A 16582-nucleotide genomic window follows, 5' to 3' on the forward strand; every position below is an offset into this window, starting at 1 on the left:
TGGGGGCTGGGCTGGGGTGCAGGGGGCCGGGCTGGGGTGCAGGGGGCCGGCTGGGTGCAGGGGGCCGGCTGGGGCGCAGGGGGGCCGGCTGGGGGCAGGCCGGGTACACGGGGGCTGTGAGCCAGATCAGATGGCCACGGAGCCTCCTTGTCTGCCGGGAGGAGGTGAGGGGTGAGCTGTCGTGTGCGTGAGGAATGCCAGCGGCCAGGTGTGGAACTCACTGTTCCTGAAACCCCGCCGAGGTCCCCCCCGCGTCTCAGGCCGGCCACCTCCTGAGTCCTGCACGTCTGGGGCTGTGGCCTGCTGGGAAACCGGCTCGCTGGCGTGCACGAGCTCTCGTGCTGTCTGTCACACACACGTGCTTGTACACACTCACACACACTCGCTCACACACACCCCATGCGCTTACACGGTCTCACGCTCACACACGCGCGCACACACCTGTTGGCCAATCCACACAGTGTAAATACTCTCCCCTTGGGCTGTTCCGGGCTCCCGGCAACTTAGCAGCAGGCTCACGAACGCCGGCGGCGTTGGGCTGGAAGGAGCCCGCCCCGCGCACGCTGGCTCGTGGGGCCCAGGTCTCGGGGACGTTCAGACGGAGAGAATGGCTTCCGTCCCTTCCCTGTCCAAACTGGGGCCCCCGCTGCTCACATCTTTGTCCCTTGCAGGCGCCTACGCCTCGTGCGCCCTGGGCAGCTCTCCCGGTATTGTGTGCTTGTGGAGGGGCCCCAGGCCCCCAGGCCCCCAGGCCAGGCGGGAACACGTCCCCCGCTCGGCGAGTCCCCGAGGACCCCTCCTCCTTCCTCAATCCCGTACAAGGGGACACTTGAGATCCTGGCAAAGGAAGCTTTTTCTCTGGCGAAATTGGCTGTGTCTGGGCATGTGGGGGGCTGGGTGCAGGGGGGCTGGGTGCCAGGCTGGGTGTGAGGCCTGGATGCCAGGCTGGGAGTGGGGGGCTGGGTGCGAGGGGTGCTGGGTGCTAAGCAGGGTGTGGGGGGCTGGATGCCAGGCTGGGTGTGGGGGGCTGGGTGCCAGGCTCCATGTGGGGGACTGGGTGCCAGGCAGGCCCTGATGGACCCTGCCTCTTATCTGACTGTCTGGGTGTATGGGGGCTGAGTGCAGGGGCTGGGTGTGGGGGGCTGGGTGCAGGGGCTGGGTGCCAGGCAGCCCTGGTGGACCGTAGCCTCCGATCTGACTGTGTCTGGAGCTCAGGTCACAACTGTGGTGACCGGGCATTTCTCAAGACACCATGGGACCGCAGGGGGACATGGGGCAGATGACAAGCAGGTCCTGAGGGCCAGAGCACCTTTGCAGGTTAGTCCTTACAGCAGGCCCTCCTCGTGGCCCATCCCTGCCCTTGGTCCCTCGCTGCTGTCTGTCCCCTGCCTGCTCAGCCTTCCTTGAGAGCACCTGTGCTCGGTTTCTGCGAGGTCCCCCCGTGGGGAGCTCACAGTCCATGAGAGGCATACAGCGAACACCCCGGAACCAGCACATGGTCAGAGCCAGGTCGGCACCGGGACTGGGCAGGTGTCATGTGGGACAGAGGGGAGTGGGCCGGAGGGGGTGGGGGCTGGGAGAGCGGGCCAGAGGGCCTGGGCCGGTGCAGGGGGCAGGCTGGGGGCCTGGGCCTTTCCAAGGACCTGGGATGGGGATGTGGGCCTGTTTCGGGAGCAGGGAGGGGAGGAGCGAAGGGGACAGACCCCTCTCTGCCTGAGCTACAGGAGGCCTAGCCCGAACTTCGCTCCCCCAGTGCTGTGATTGTGGTGTCCACGGTACCAGCATTATCTGCGCCTGGGGTTCCAGGTGCGCGTCCCCAGGTCCCAGCAGGAGTGGGAAGCAGGGCAGCTTGCTCTCCGTGGCCTTGCTCCTGGAGGCAGCATGGGTGTGATCCCCTCGAGGCCCTGAGGACAGCGCTGGGGTGGTCAGTCACCTGTTCCTTCCCGCTGGCTTTCCCAAGGTGCCGGTCATCTCCCAGAACTCACACCTGGGGTCTGGGTCCCACAGCCAGGTCGGCCTTAGGGGCGGGGCTCCAGGCGGTGCTGGGCCGGGAGCAGGGCGGGAGCCAGAGCAAGCGGCCCAGGGGCCTGCCCACACGGACCGGGGCTCAGGGAGGCTCAGGTGGTGTTCCCAGGTGGTATTCCAGCAAGCGGTGGTGGGCAGGGGGATGGGGACGGGGGCCTGGTTTCCTCCAGCCTGGCCACCAAGCACGTGTCACCTGCTGGCTTCAGGGTTTGGGAGACAGCGGGGGCAGGCCTGGGGCAGAGTGAGCAAAGCAGCCTTGGGCTGGGGGCCCCGCTGGGACGCTTGGCAGGCACTGGCTGAGGCGCGACGGCAGAGCGCGCATGCGTGGCTCCGTTTGTAGTGCTGCCTCTGGCCACCCTGGGGTGCAGGCTGCTGGGGGGTGCCCCTGAGTGCAGGCCGGGAGGAGCGGGCAATGGAGCCCTGTCATGGGGTGCCCCGTGGGGACAGTCAGGGTCGCACACAGCACACACAAGAGCCACACGGGACCGACCGTGCTGGGCTGCCCTGGCCATGTGTGGGCAGAGCAGATGTGGAGAGACCCAGGGGGCGGGGCTTGCGGTGGGCTGCGGGCTCCCCGTCTGACCGAGTGTCTGCAGGAGGGGACCACTCCGGGTGCCCTCAGGGGGCATTTGTGCGCGGCGTGGTCCACCCCCAGCAGACATGGCTTGTCTGCCCAGAACCAGAGCCCTGGTCCCATCCCGCTGTGGGGCTGGCTTGTCTGGGGACCCCACCTCCCTGCCCTGGGTACCTGTCTGGTGGGCATAGGCCACGTGGTCATCTGTCCGCCAGCACAGCATTAACTGCCATGCCTATCTGCCCCCCACTGCAGCCATCATTAACCCCAAACAGCCCAAGGAGACACCCAAAAGCTTCAGCTTCGACTATTCCTACTGGTCACACACCTCGGTAAGCTGGGGGCTGGTGGGGGGCTGCAGTGGGTGGACGCGTGCTGTGTGGGCCTTGACCAGTCCCTTGATCTCTGAGCTCATGACCTGTCAGGGCTGCTGGGCGGGCAGGGGAGGGCAGGACATGAGTGAGGCTCGGCGAAGGGGCCAGCAGCACCCGCCCGGGGGGGGAGAGGCCTACCTTTCCAAGTCCCCTTGGGCTTGCAAGGTCACCCTGAGCCATGACAGGCATGGTTAGGGTAACCCCTGGATCTGCCGAAAATAGTCCTCTGTTGGGAGAGCATCCAGATGCTATAACCCGATCTGTGGGTTCCCAGGGCCTCCAGGCCCTGCTCCTCCAGCGTGCCTCTCCTCATTCCCAAGGCCGCCAACCCAGCCTTGATTTTGAGTCTTATGTCACATACTCCTGCCTCTGAGCCTTCATACATGCAGTTCCCTCTGCTGCAATGCCCTTCTGTCCTGCCAGCGCCTCCCAACCCCTCTGTCGGGAAGCTGCACCCTGCCAGGCAGGATCAGGCCCCTCCCCAGGGCGTCTGCAGCGGGTGCGCAGGGTGCGCGGGTTGGGGCGTCCTGTCCTTTCCGGGTCGGGGCCTCATGCTGCCAGGCAGGTGCTCAGTGAACGTGGTGGGCTGAGCGGTGGGCTGAGCCCTGGGCGCACGCCTCCTATGGCCACGCCCCAAGCCCACGCCCACAGTGGGCTGAACCCCCCCTCGCCGCCTTCTACGGGCACGCCCCCTCCTACGGGCACGCCCCCTCCTACGGTCACTACGCCTGTCTCGCAGCCGGAGGACATCAACTACGCGTCACAGAAGCAGGTGTACCGGGACATCGGCGAGGAGATGCTGCAGCACGCCTTCGAGGGCTACAACGTGTGCATCTTCGCCTACGGGCAGACCGGGGCCGGCAAGTCCTACACCATGATGGGCAAGCAGGAGAAGGACCAGCAGGGCATCATCCCGCAGGCACGCGGCCCGGGGCTGGGGCGGGAGGGCTGCACGAGCCAGTTGGGAAGGGCCTGCAGGGCGCCGCAGGGGAGTAGCCTCAGAGCAGGGAGCCAGGAGGGCAGGGCAGAGGGGGCAGCATGGGGTGGGCCTGCTATGAAGAGGCTGGAGCCCCAGGCTCTGTGATGGGGGGCTGGGGGAGGGGCGGAGCCCTGGCAGAGCCCCTGGGGCACCACCGTGAGACAGGGCAGTTGAGAGCGCCGTTGGCATGCTGACCTTCCCCCTGGGGCCATGGAGGCTGGTGGTGGACAGGGAGAGACGCCTGGGACAAGGGGTGGCCTTCGGTTAACTGAAGGTTGAGACACGGGTGCTCAGGTCCGGCTGGGACCCTCTGGACCTGAGCTGGTCAGCGCTCGAGCTGGTCAGGGCAGGAGAGAACGCCGGGTAATCTGTAGCATGGGGGACCCGAACCCACCCTGTGGAGACAAGGACAGTGCGAAGAGCATAGGAAGGATCAGAGATCATCCACGGAGACTCCATGATTTAAGCAGAAGACACTGCTCTTTGGCTGCAGGCCTTCTCAGTGCCTTTGAGATGGACTGTTGGGGAGTAAGAAGGGCCTGGAGGGCAGTTTTTGGCCTGGGCTCAGGCTGCCCACAGCACCCCGGAGGTGGGGCTCTAGGAACGGTCCCCCTGACCCTGTCATCTGACGGTGTGTCCTCTGCTCTGTAGCTCTGTGAAGACCTGTTCTCCCGCATCAACGACACGACCAACGACAACATGTCCTACTCCGTGGAGGTAGGCTCCCCGAGCACCCGTTCTTCCAGTAGTCGGGGCCCCACGCGTGGACGGCCATGGTTTTCTGAGTTAAAGCGAGGCCCCACCACTGGTCTGTGCCTGTAGCTCGTCCCTCCCTTGTGCACGTGTGACACCCGTGCCCAAGCAGTCACTCGGGACAGTGAGCCGCCGGGCACAGAGGGGTGGGGGGCGGGCCTCAGCTCAGCGCGTGTTCGCTGAGTAGGTGCTCTGGGCCGGGGCAGGGACAGATGTCTCCCGGCTGCCGAGCCTGGCTCTGCCGTGGCTATCGTGGCCCCAGTGTGTCCGTGTCAGACGAGCCCCAGGATGACACAGGTGGGGGAGGCCCCCCCGATGGGCCCACACCCCTGCCTCCGGCACTCACACCGCTGGGGCTCCTGTGCACGCCTCTCCTCCCGGCAGGTGGCTGCCATACCCCTATCCCAAGAGTCCCAGATAACAGCCCTGCATCTTGGGGGTTCCTGATGGCGGCCCCCACCCCTGGACCCCACCCCTGGCCCCCCACCAGGTGTCCCCGATGGTGGCCCCACCCCTGGTCCCCACTGGGCACCGCCGATGGTGTGTCTCTGCCTGCAGGTCAGCTACATGGAGATCTACTGTGAACGCGTCCGTGACCTCCTGAACCCCAAGAACAAGGGCAACCTGCGTGTGAGAGAGCACCCGCTGCTGGGGCCGTACGTGGAGGACCTCTCCAAGCTGGCCGTCACCTCCTACAATGACATCCAGGACCTCATGGACTCCGGGAACAAGGCCAGGTGAGTGCCGGGTGGCTCATCCCTCCTGCTGCTCTCCACCCTCACTGCCCCATCGCTGCGAGTCCCTCTGAGGAAGGCCTGCTCCTCGGGGCACCTGTTGGTCTCCCCATGGGACCTGTCCAGGACCCCGTGCAGGGGTGGGGCACGTGCCCTGAGAGGGGTGTCCAGATCCCCATCCCGTACGGTGGAGTGATGTCACCTCCACAGAGGCTGCTCCTCCTGGGGGGGGCCCGCAGTGCCCTGGGGGGGCCCTGGCATCATCTGCGGGCTCCCCGGGGTCCTTCCCTATGGGCAGCTGCCCCATTGGGCTCAGTGGTCAGGAGGCTGGGGGCCCGGCCCTGCCCGCTCCAAGAACGAGCAGCCCTCTGGAGGGGGCATGGGGCTGGGTCAGCCGGAGGCACTGCGGGTCACAGCCCCAGCTGTGCTGCCCTGGGGTGTCTGCCCGGCTGCTCACGGAAGCGGTCCCCCTCTCTGCCGCCCTGGGACTCCGCCGGGTGAACATCCTCACGTGTGTCAGAGCCCTGCATGGGCACAGCTCTGAGCCCCGCCCAGGAGACGTCCAAGGTCCCTGCGGGTCGGTGGCCCCCCTCAGGCTGCCTTGGGCTCCGCCCCCCCAGGGGCCTGCTGCCGGCCCTGCCCAGATGGGGACAGAAGGGACGGAAGGGGGGCACCTCCTTTCCCTCCTGGGTGGGGCCTTTTCTCCCAGTTTCGTGAGCGCTCCCTGGGCTCCGCTGGCCCGGTCACAGCACTGAGGACCAGGCTGGCGCTGGTGGCCAGGCGGGTGTGACAGGAGGTGCGGTCTCCAGCAGGCTGGGCATCGCAGGCCCGGGAGCCCCGGCAGTGACTCTCAGGCCCGACCACAGGCTGACGGGTAACCACGTGTGGCTTCTGTCCCCCCCAGGACCGTGGCGGCCACAAACATGAACGAGACCAGCAGCCGCTCCCACGCCGTCTTCAACATCATCTTCACCCAGAAGCGCCATGATGCGGAGACCAACATCACCACAGAGAAAGTGAGCGTGGCCTTGGCAGAGGCCGGCCATTTGGGTGGGGCCACGGTCAGTTCCTTCAGGCAGGGCGAGGAGGCCAGGGAACTGCCTGGGCAGCATCCTCACCCCGGCGCCAGGCCCTCACCACCCCCTGCTTAGCGTGGGCCTCTGGGACGTGGGCTGGGCCCATGGAGCCACCTCGTCGAGGTCTTTGGCACCATCTGGGTGTAGAAGGGACTGGCGGCGGAGGGGCCGTGGACCCGGGGTCTGCCTCCGTCTGCCCCCTGCCTGATGGTTTGGTGGAGGCTGTGGGGGCCGAGGGACGGTGTCCCCACGGCTGCACCGGTGAGCAGACTGGTGGCCCTTGGAAGCTGGGGGCCGTGGGTTCAGTGAGCGCCTGTCACCAAGGTCACCATGGGCCCCAGCCGACTGGCGGGAGCGTGGGGGCCCTGGCATCCACAAGCACAAAGGAGAGGCTGTGCGTCTGAGCCCCGTCCTGCCCACCGCCCCCAGCTCCGGATGCCTTTCCCACGAGCTCAGCATTCTCCGAGCCCCGGGTGGGAGCGCCATCCCTGTGGCCTTGGTCCAGACACACAGTCTCCGTGCCCCCAGAAGGGGCCGCGGAGTAGGTTCAGAGCCTCTTCTTGTCCATCAGTGGCCCTGTCCCTTGGAGGCAGGTGTTCTCTGTGTCATATCCCCTGACCCACTGTCTGGGGCTCCTCCCGGGGGCGCCTCGGCCACCTCCTGGTGGGCAGTGCTCTCTCAGGCAGCCCCCAGAGTCCGCATGTCTGGGGGAAGTTAGCCACACTTAGTCACCGTTCGCGCCAGGGCCACATTGGCCTGGTGCCGTCCTCCCAAAGATCCCCAGTGGCCCAGCAGGGTCTGGGTGGGCAGACGGTGGAGTTAGGAGCGGGTGCAGATGCCAAAGCAGATGATGAGCCCGTCTGGGAGGGGGTGGCAGGACCCACCTGGGGGGCCCCCGTGGGGATTCCATGCGAACACGTGGAGAGCACCCGTGCACTGAGAACGGCAGCATCGCTGCGGCATCGGGTGTGTTAGGGTGAGGGGCACGCAGCCTCCTGGGGAGGTGGGCTTTGAACCCCAGGCAGAGGCTCAGACACACTGTGAATAGAGGGAACCTGCAGGATAGGGGCCGTTGGACCCCAGAGGAAGGGCTTGGCCAAGGCTCCTCCAGTGTGCGCTCTAGGCCCTGCTCCGAGGAGGTGGGATCACGGTGTGGCCTTGCGGCATCTCCTGCATTTGACACGTTTGCCATTTCAGGTGAGCAAGATCAGCCTGGTGGACCTGGCGGGGAGTGAGCGGGCCGACTCCACGGGGGCCAAGGGCACGCGGCTCAAGGTCGGGGCCAGGCTGCCATGCCTGTGGGCGGCAACGGGTCCCCACACCTCACTCACTCGCAGGTCCCCTCTCCCAGCCTGCTCCAGGGAGGCTCCTCTTGGGGCTGGAAGGGGTCGGGGCACCCCCACCCAGGGCGAGCCAGGGCAGGGAGAGCAGGGGGCGAGGGCGAGGAGGTGGGAGGAGGCGAGTAGCCCGAAGTCCGCGCCCAGCACACTGCTAGTGGGTGACGGCGACAGAGGCCCCGGCAGGAGGGCCGGGCCTTCCGCGGGCCCTCACAGGACCTCGGCCACCGGGCTCCGCGCTTTCCCGCCAGAACACGGGCTGCGAGGCGGACGGTCTCCGGTCAAAGCCGTCTTCAGTGTCTGGAAGGAGAGTGTTGGTTTTCAGCCTCCCTTCGGTCCCCGCCATTGCCCGGCGGATGGGAAGGGGCTCTGGAGACCGTGCGAGCAGGGCTGGTGTGAGGTGTTATAAGGGCTCCGAGGAGCCCCGGGATTAACAGGGCTTGGTGGCCTTAGACCAATGTCACACGGGTCAGGCCCCACGGGGTCACGCTGGAGCAAGAGGCTCCTGAGCTTCCTGATGTCCTGTCTTCTCCGCACACAGGAGGGGGCCAACATCAACAAGTCCTTGACCACGCTGGGGAAGGTCATCTCTGCGCTGGCTGAAATGGTGAGCTAGCTTTGCGTTTCCGGAACTAGGCCGATGGCGTGGACCGTGGAGGTGGCTCCCTGTCCTGCCTTCTGTGGAAGCTGCCGGGCACACAGGGGTGTGTGTACCAGGCTTCAGATGGAGGAGTGAGCGCCGATACTCCCTGGAACCTCAGTGTCCCCACCTGTACTGACCACTCAGGACACCCAGACCTTTGTTCAGAGAAGGACGAGTCTTAGGAGGCCCTGCCCCTCTCTGTGACTGTGAGGGGGGAAGGAAGAGCTGGGGGTGACAGCAGCCCCAGAGGTCGCACTGTGGTTTGGCCTGTCGGACCCGGGTGGCCAGCAGTGGCCAGGTGACGAGTGATGGACCCCTGGCACGTGCTCAGGCCTCCCCGTCCCTTTGTTCTCTGGAGCCCGCCTGTCGGCTCCTCCCCACACGCCCCGGGTCCCCAGGCTCGCTCCAGGCCCTCAGACTCTGTCTTTTCTTTTCCAGGACTCCGGGCCCAACAAGGTAAGCCGCTTTCTTCAGTTCCGGGGGGAGGACTCCTCAGCCATGGCGGCGCCGGGGGCCGGGGGCCGGGGGTGCCTGGAGCTCCCGTTCTTCAGTGAGGGTCTCGGTGGTGAAATCACCCTTCATTTGTGCACCTCACAGACAAACTCGTTGAGTCGGCTCTGAGCCGGGCCCCGGGCTAGAACAACACAGCCCTTCCGGGGCCACAGCTCAGTGGAGCGCGTAGATAGTAGACGTGGACACAGAAAAAGAAAATGATGATTATGACTTGGCATACATTTCCTAAAGGAAAAAGATGAGCTGTGAGCGTGACGCGCCGTGAGGCCCTTCCATCAGTGTGGCCGGGGAAGCTGGTCAGCACACGTAGCTTTAAGGCAGAGACCTGAGGAACAGGGAGGAACCAGCCGTGTAGCCGGAAAGCCCAGTGTGAGGTGCTGAAGTGGAAAAATGTTGGTTCACGTGATGAATCGTGCGGAGGAAACATGAGGAGCCATGTGGGGAAGCACGAAGAAGCTTGCAAGGCGATGAGAGGACGTGTGTGATGAACTGTGAGAGGGCACGTGGTGGGGACCGTGAGGAAACGTGCAGGAACGGAGCAAGGACCTGAGAGGAGCTACCGGGAGAAACGGCGTGCCGGTTTGTGGATGACTGTGTGAGGAACCGCACGGGAGGCGTGTGAGGAAGAGTGAGCCGCGTGAGCAGCTGTGAGAGGACGTGCTCGAGGGGGGTGGGGCGAGCGTGGCGCCGCCGAGGGAATTGTAGGGACCGTGTGGCAGCCGTGAGACACTGCATGCAGGGCCGTGTAAGGAGCTATGTGAGAAAGTGTGCGAAACGGGCACACCGCGTGCGGCACTGTGTGCTGGACCGTGTCAGGGACCGGAGAGAACGGAAATCCTCGGTGGAGCCGTGTGAAGGTCTGCAACTGAGGAAACGCGTGTGAAGTGGCCTGAAGAGCGGTGAGAAAATGCGTGCACGGTTCGAAGAGCCGGCTGGCACGGTGTGGGGCGCTAAACGGGTCAACGTCTGTGGAGGAAACGGAGGAGCTGTGTGGAGACTGCGGGACCACGGGAAGACCACGTGAGGACCGGTGAGGAACCACGGGAAGACCACGTGAGGACCGGTGAGGACCCTCGGGAGGAGCCTTGCTGGGCGCTGGACATGCTGGGTAGGGAACTCTGTGGGAACTGCGCGTGAATAGGTGTGAACAAGCGTGAGAAGGTGCACGTGGACCACGTGGGACACTGTGGAACTCTGTGAAACAGCGTGGGGGTGGCGCGAGGGGTCCGGAGGGCGGTGTAGAGGGAAGCTGGAGTCTGTGAGGGGCACCCTGGGAGCCGCCTCGGAGGCCCTGTGCGGGCGCTGGCCCAGGGAGCCTGTGAGAGGGAGTCCGTGAGGAGGCGGGAGGTACCACGTGAGGAGCTGCCCGGCCGGTGTGAGGCACTGGGCAAGAACCGGAGGGAGAACGCGAGGACCCGTGTGACGCCCGAGGAGCTCTGATAACCACGTGGGAAATTGTGGGGAAGCCTGCGGAACCGTGTGAAGGCCTGTCAGGAAGCGTGTGGGGAACCGCGTACAAACCCGCGCGCAGACTTGTTAGCTGTGCGGCCCTTGAGGAGCTGTGGAAGTGTGAGGGGAAGAGTGTGAGACGGGGCGGTGACCCGCGTGTGAGGCTGTATGTGGGGGCCGCGGGGAACAGTGTGGGGAACGAAGCAGGACCGTGTGAGGAACTGTGACCATGTGCGGAAGGGCTGGGATGGTGTGGGAAAATACGTGGGAATTGCAAGGGGCAGGGGAACCATGAGGAGCCGTGAGCAACTGTGAGCGGCCGTGTGAGGGACCACGGCGGGCAGCTGTGCAGGCCAAGCACGAGGTGCTCGAGCGGAGAACCTTCAGGACGTCTGGAGCGGCGCGAGGCAGGGTGAGCCGTGTGGGATGTGTGAGGCACCGCATGGAAATGCGAGAAGAGCGTGAAATGGCGCAGAAACTACGGATGTGGACGGTGAGGTGAGGGGTTCGCGTGGGGCCGTGTGGAAAACTGGTGACTGAGGAAGGGCACCGTGAGGCATCACCAGGGGGAGAGCGAGAGAGACCCAGCGCGGAACTCAGGAGGAGCTGAGGACCCTGAGGAGCCGGGGGGCGCTGGGCGCGCGCGTGACAGGCTGAGGAGCGGGGGGTCCAAGCGGGGAAAGTGTCAAGAACGACGCGAGGAAGCGAGAGGACCTCGCAGCGCGAGCGGACGCGTGTGGGGGCACGTGCGCAGCTGTGCGGGAAGCAGGGGAGGCCGGCGCGGGGAGGCGAGCAGGAACCGCAGGAGGGTCGCGGGGAGCCCGGGGAGGCGATGTGGGGCGCGCGCGTGACAGGCTGAGGAGCGGCGGGACGCCGTGCGGGGACCTCCGGGGCTGCGAGAAGGGCCGATGGCACCTGCGCTCCGAGGAACCGTGGTGGGACTCTGTGGAAACTGAGCAGTTGTGAGAGGCGGGGGGCGCACCGCACGGGGCCCTGCGTGGGGCTCGCGCGGCCGCGGGAGGTGTGGGGGGCGGGGTGGAATCGTGTGGGGACCGTGGGGACCGCGGGGACCGCCTGAGGAGACGCGTGAGCAACTGCGGGTTCGGAGGATTCGCGTGAAGAGTTAGGGGGAGCCGTGTGAGGAACTGCGAGGGAAACCGGGCGTGCAAGAGAAGCGCGGCGAGGCGGTGGGCGTGCGAGGCGGTGTGAGCGGCCGCGCGCGCCCTGGTGGGGCGCTGAGGAGAGCGGGAGGAGCGGGGAGGACGGGCGGGCGGCGGGCGTGACAACCTAGGACGGAAGTGGGGGACCGTGTGAGGAGTTGTGAGGCAGCGCGAACTAGAGACGCTGTGCAACTGGGAGGACGTGTGGCCCGTACCGCGGGGAAGGGCGCGGCCGTGCGGGGACCCTGCGCAAAGCCACGTGCCGGACAGGCCACCGTCGCGCAGGCCCCTCAGCCCCCTACCGAGCCCCCCCCCTCACAGCGTTCCTGCCCAGCTCTATGCGCACCCTTCCCTCGCGGGGGGGGGGGGCGTGCAGGGGGCGCGTGTGGGGAGCCGCGAGAAACTCCGAGGGAACGTGTGTGGAGCTGTGCGAGGCTGCGTAGGCTCTGTGCGCGGGGCGCGTGGGCGGAGCCGTACGTGGCGCCTTCTGGACTCTTCGGAACTGTGAGGAACCGTGTGAACTCAGAGGCCGCGTCGAAGCGTGTGAAGAGCCACGTAAGGCCCCGCGCGAGGAGCTGTGTGGACGCGGCGGACCGGGAGGGGGCAGGAGGGGGCGCGTGAGGAGCCGAGGGCGTGGCCGCGGGGGGGGGCGGGCCCAGGCCGGAGTGGGCGGGGCCCGGAAGGACCCTGCAGCTGGACGGCAGCTGGACTTGACTGTGAGGACCCGGGAAGAGCTGCCGGAGGGCCGCGGGGAAGTGTGTGTGGACGCGCTCGGTGCGTGCCGTGAGGGCCTGTGTGAGGAGTGTAGGGGGAGTGAGAGGAGAGGCGAGGAGCCGCTGGGAGCCACGTGAATTGTGGGAAACGACGTGGAGCCCTGAGAGGAGTGAGGAGGCACGGGAGTAGCCGGGAGTGTGGGGCTGCCTCGTCCCGAGGGGAGGGGTGCGGGAGCAGGGACTGAGGACGGGCATGTGCCCTGGACCGCAGGGGCGGGAAGGGGCGTGCCGGGGAGGGTGAGCGTGCGCCGAGGGCGCGGGCAAGGCCCGCGTTGTCACGTGAAGTGGTGGGGCCCTTTCTTTTTCGTCAGCAAAAGGGGCGGTGGTGCCCGAGGAGGGACGACGGGCTCAGACGGGTCCTTCTGGCAGAGCCCTGTGTGGCCCGGACGCGCCACGGGGCGGACGAGGGAACCTGCTCTCAGTTCCGGCCCTGAGCGCAGGGGTCTGGGGGCAGCACCCTGGGGTTCCGCTGGGGAGAGGCCGTGAGAACTGGCCCAGCCCTGCCTTCCATACCAGCCTTTGGTTTGGGGGCCCCGCGCCCCGGGTTCTGTGCTCTGCCCCTCCATCTCCCAGCCCCTCTGGTGGGCTCAGGGTTCACCTCGAATGTTCCTCCCCACAGAACAAGAAAAAGAAGAAGACAGATTTCATTCCCTACAGAGATTCCGTGCTGACCTGGCTGCTCCGGGAAAACCTAGGTGAGGACTCTCGGGTCACCTGTCCCCGGGGTCCTGACTCCCACCTGGGGCCCCTGTCTTGCCTTCCCTCCTGGGCAGGAGGCCAGCGAAGGGCTGAGGGAAGCAAGTGTGGGGACACAGCATGGCCCTCGGGGCCACAGAATGCGCACTCCTGTGACGGTGCTCCTGCTTTTGGCCCGTGACCCAGACCAAGTCCCCACCCCCCAGACTCCATGATCCCGGGGGGCCCTGCTTGCTTGCTGGGTTGTTGGCAGGTGCTATAGGTCACCCCTTTTCTGAGCCACTGAGAGACAGAGAGGGAGATGGAGACTGAATAGTTGCCAATACTGATTCCTTCCCACCCAAAAATAGCCTTGGGGGTCCTCCCTGGCTATGTTTATAGCTTGGGAGGCCAATGCCCAGGAAGGTAAACTGAGTCACGGGCTGACCTGATGAACGTAGGCAGCTGGGATCTACAGCTTTCCTCAGCTTTGTGGCTCTGGTGTGGGGGCCCCAGCCTGCCGACCCTGCACCCCGGAAGCAGGTTCTGATCCTCAGGTCAGGCTAGCGATGGGTGCCAGCTGGGTGCTCCCAAGGGCAGGCGGGCCCCACTAAGAGCAAATGTTGTTCTGGGAATGTGTTCCTTCGCCTGAGACATGGGCCAGGAAGGAGGCCTTTCCCACAGGGCCGGGGCCACCCCCAGGGTAGGGGCAGGGCGAGCCCCCCACAGCCCAGCCAGGTGCCCGGACATAGCAGCGCTCTGAGCCCTTTACGCTCTCACCTCATGGTATCTGTGGGGGCCCCACCCTGAGAACGTGACTCCCAGGACACACATCCCTGAGGTCAGAACCGAGAGGCCGTCAGTCCCAACCCTGAGCACGGACAGGCAGCAGCAGCACGAACGGCTGCTGGGGCCTGGGACCTGACGGCGCCGACGGCCCAGCCCCCACTCTGTCCAGAGCCTGCGAACTGAAGATTCCTCACACAGTTTGTCACCTGACGCTGGGCTCCACGCTGCCCTGGGCTGGGAATCTGACATTAAATGTTGAGAAAAATATTCCAAACGAGAGAGATAAAAGTGAAAGAAATCATTGCATTTGAAGCTGAATGAAATGAATGTTGACTTTCTGAGGAAATGGTCCTGACCTTGAAAGGAAATGCTCCTCTCTTCATTATGGTGGGGGTGGGGGGAGGCTGGTTGTTGTAAAATAAACCCAAATGTGAGAAAAGCACTCTATAGAAGGAAGGTAACCGAGGTACCACGACAGTGATGAGGTCCAGACCCCTCGTCCGCACAGTCGGTCCATGACTCAGTTTACCTCTCTGGGCCTGGGCCTCCCCAGCTTAAACATAGGAGGGGAGGGGCACTAGGGTCAGGGGAGGAGCCCCCACGACGACCCGCCTTCTTCCCACAGGCGGGAACTCCAGGACAGCGATGGTGGCCGCCCTGAGCCCCGCAGACATCAACTACGACGAGACTCTGAGCACGCTGAGGTGCGTCCTCGCAGGAGGCGGGCCCGACCCCCGCCTGGCTCCCAGGAGAGCGGGTCCCTCTGTACCTGAGTCAGGGGCACCGCTTTGGGGGGGTCCTGTCACCTGGGACTCCTTGAGGCTCCAAGTGGCTGTCCGGCACCTGGTTCTTCAAGGGCCCGTTCCGGCCCTGCCACCCATGGGGCTTCGAGCAACCCAAGACCCCCGTGGTATGAGTCCCGGTCTCTGGTTAGCCAAGGGGCACCGTGTTTGTAAAGCCCCTCTGGCTGCAGGGGGGGTATCCCGGGCGGGGAGCCCGCCAGCTGCCTGGGTCACGCACCACCGACAGTAAAAGGAAAAGTGGGTGTGAGTCCCGATGCAGGGACACGCACGCATCTGTGACACACAGGAGTGCAGGCTAAAGGTGCACGCACCTGGGCATCCTCATGGTCCCCCAGCGGTTAGACTTGCTCCCTGGTCCTCGGGACCACAGGCCCTGATGCGAAGGCCCCACCACAGGGAGAAGGTGCCAGCCTGTCCTTGCTCCTCCTGGGGACTCAGTTCCCCCAAACGGGCAGGGTTAGGTGACCCTGGCCAGTGGCCAGTGGCCTCACTGACTCCAAGTGGCAAGAGCCCCTGTCCTGTGTCACAGCCCCTGGGTCCCCACCCCGGAGGCCCTCCCCACCACGGCTGCCCCAGGCAGGGCTCTGGGTGCCCCTGGGCCCGCCCAGCCCGGGCACAGCCCACAGTCCCCTTGGACGCGCAGGTACGCCGACCGGGCCAAACAGATCCGCTGCAACGCCGTCATCAACGAGGACCCCAACAACAAGCTGATCCGTGAGCTGAAGGACGAGGTGACCCGGCTGCGGGACCTGCTGTATGCCCAGGGTCTCGGGGACATCACCGACAGTGAGTGTCTGAGCCCGCCTGTCCTGGGCAGGGCAGCCGGGCCAGAGGGGCCTCCCTCCCCGGAACGGCCGCCCGCTCGCTGGCTGCGGCCCGGCTGGGGCTGCTCAGGCGGCCTTCATGGCCTCGCCGCCCAAACCCCGGCCCCGCTCTGAGTCCCCGGGGGGCGCCCCCCTGCCCCGGCGGGAGGCTGGGGAGTCCGCCCCGCACCCGGGTGGACTGCATGGTTCAGGTCTGGAGCTGGCCCGGGCAGGCCATGGACGTTTGTCCCAGAAGCCACGTTGGCAGGCCGTGGGTGCGGGGGTGGCAGCGGGCCCTGCGTGTCCGCCGAAGACGCACACCACCCTGCCTGATGCCCGGCCTGCGACGGGCGTGCCTCGAACCCTCTGAAGACAAACCTGTTCTTCTGTTTCTCTGTCTCTCCTCCCTCCCCCACGCTCCCCTCCCCGTAGCCAACACTGTGCCCGGAGGACCCAAATGTGTGTATCCCCCTCGCTGCTCTCTGCATCCCCGCTTCTGTCCCCGCTGGGCGGGGCGTAGGGCAGCACGGCGGGGAGGGGCCGCCAGCCCTCTGCTGCCGTCCCCTCTTTCGGGGGCTGGGGACAGCAGGCCTCTCCTTCACAGACACCCTCTTGGTAGACGCAGGCCACGCTACCTCGTGAGCCTGTGCTCTGGGTTCAGTCCCGTCTGTATGGGAAACTGAGGCCACGGGGAGGCCTGGTGCGGTCAGGGCCCTGTCAGGCCGGAAGTGGCTGGACTCGGCCTGAGTGCCCTGCAGTCCCAGAGGCCCAGGAGGCTTGGAACGCTAGCTGGCACCACAGCTCGGGGGAGCTGGAGGGCCCGCCGAGGCCCAGGCCTGTCCCCTGGCTTCCAGCTCCGGCCTCCCCCAGACCCCCCACACCGCTTCCCCTGGGAGTGGCCGTGTGTTTTCCTGGCCTCAGGCCTGGCTCTGGTGGCGTGGTGCCTCCCTGACCCAGGGCCCGCAGGGCGTCCCCTCGTCCCCGGCACCCCGTGCTGTCCTATGTTTGCCACTGCTCTGCTGTGTGTCTGCTTCCGCCAGGAGGGGTCTGGGCATCTCCCACACCAGGGGGCGTGCTAGCCCCAAATCCCAGGCTCTGGTCCCAGAGCAGGCTCTTTGGGGT

General features: G+C 66.1%; 1 protein-coding gene across 1 annotated transcript in view; it reads left to right on the plus strand.

The window, feature by feature from the left end:
* The window catches only part of KIF1A (kinesin family member 1A), a 63005-nt gene that overhangs the window by 5032 nt on the left and 41391 nt on the right, over positions 1-16582 (plus strand). Inside the window, exons 2-13 of the mRNA XM_029936155.1 lie at positions 2855-2931; positions 3713-3892; positions 4604-4669; positions 5264-5442; positions 6344-6455; positions 7713-7790; positions 8394-8459; positions 8934-8951; positions 13010-13085; positions 14480-14558; positions 15301-15443; positions 15893-15919. Of these exons, the coding sequence (XP_029792015.1) occupies positions 2855-2931; positions 3713-3892; positions 4604-4669; positions 5264-5442; positions 6344-6455; positions 7713-7790; positions 8394-8459; positions 8934-8951; positions 13010-13085; positions 14480-14558; positions 15301-15443; positions 15893-15919 (1101 nt within the window). The remainder of the gene's footprint in view (positions 1-2854; positions 2932-3712; positions 3893-4603; positions 4670-5263; positions 5443-6343; positions 6456-7712; positions 7791-8393; positions 8460-8933; positions 8952-13009; positions 13086-14479; positions 14559-15300; positions 15444-15892; positions 15920-16582) is intronic.

Source organism: Suricata suricatta, chromosome 3, assembly GCF_006229205.1.
Source record: "Suricata suricatta isolate VVHF042 chromosome 3, meerkat_22Aug2017_6uvM2_HiC, whole genome shotgun sequence".
NCBI lineage: Eukaryota > Metazoa > Chordata > Mammalia > Carnivora > Herpestidae > Suricata > Suricata suricatta.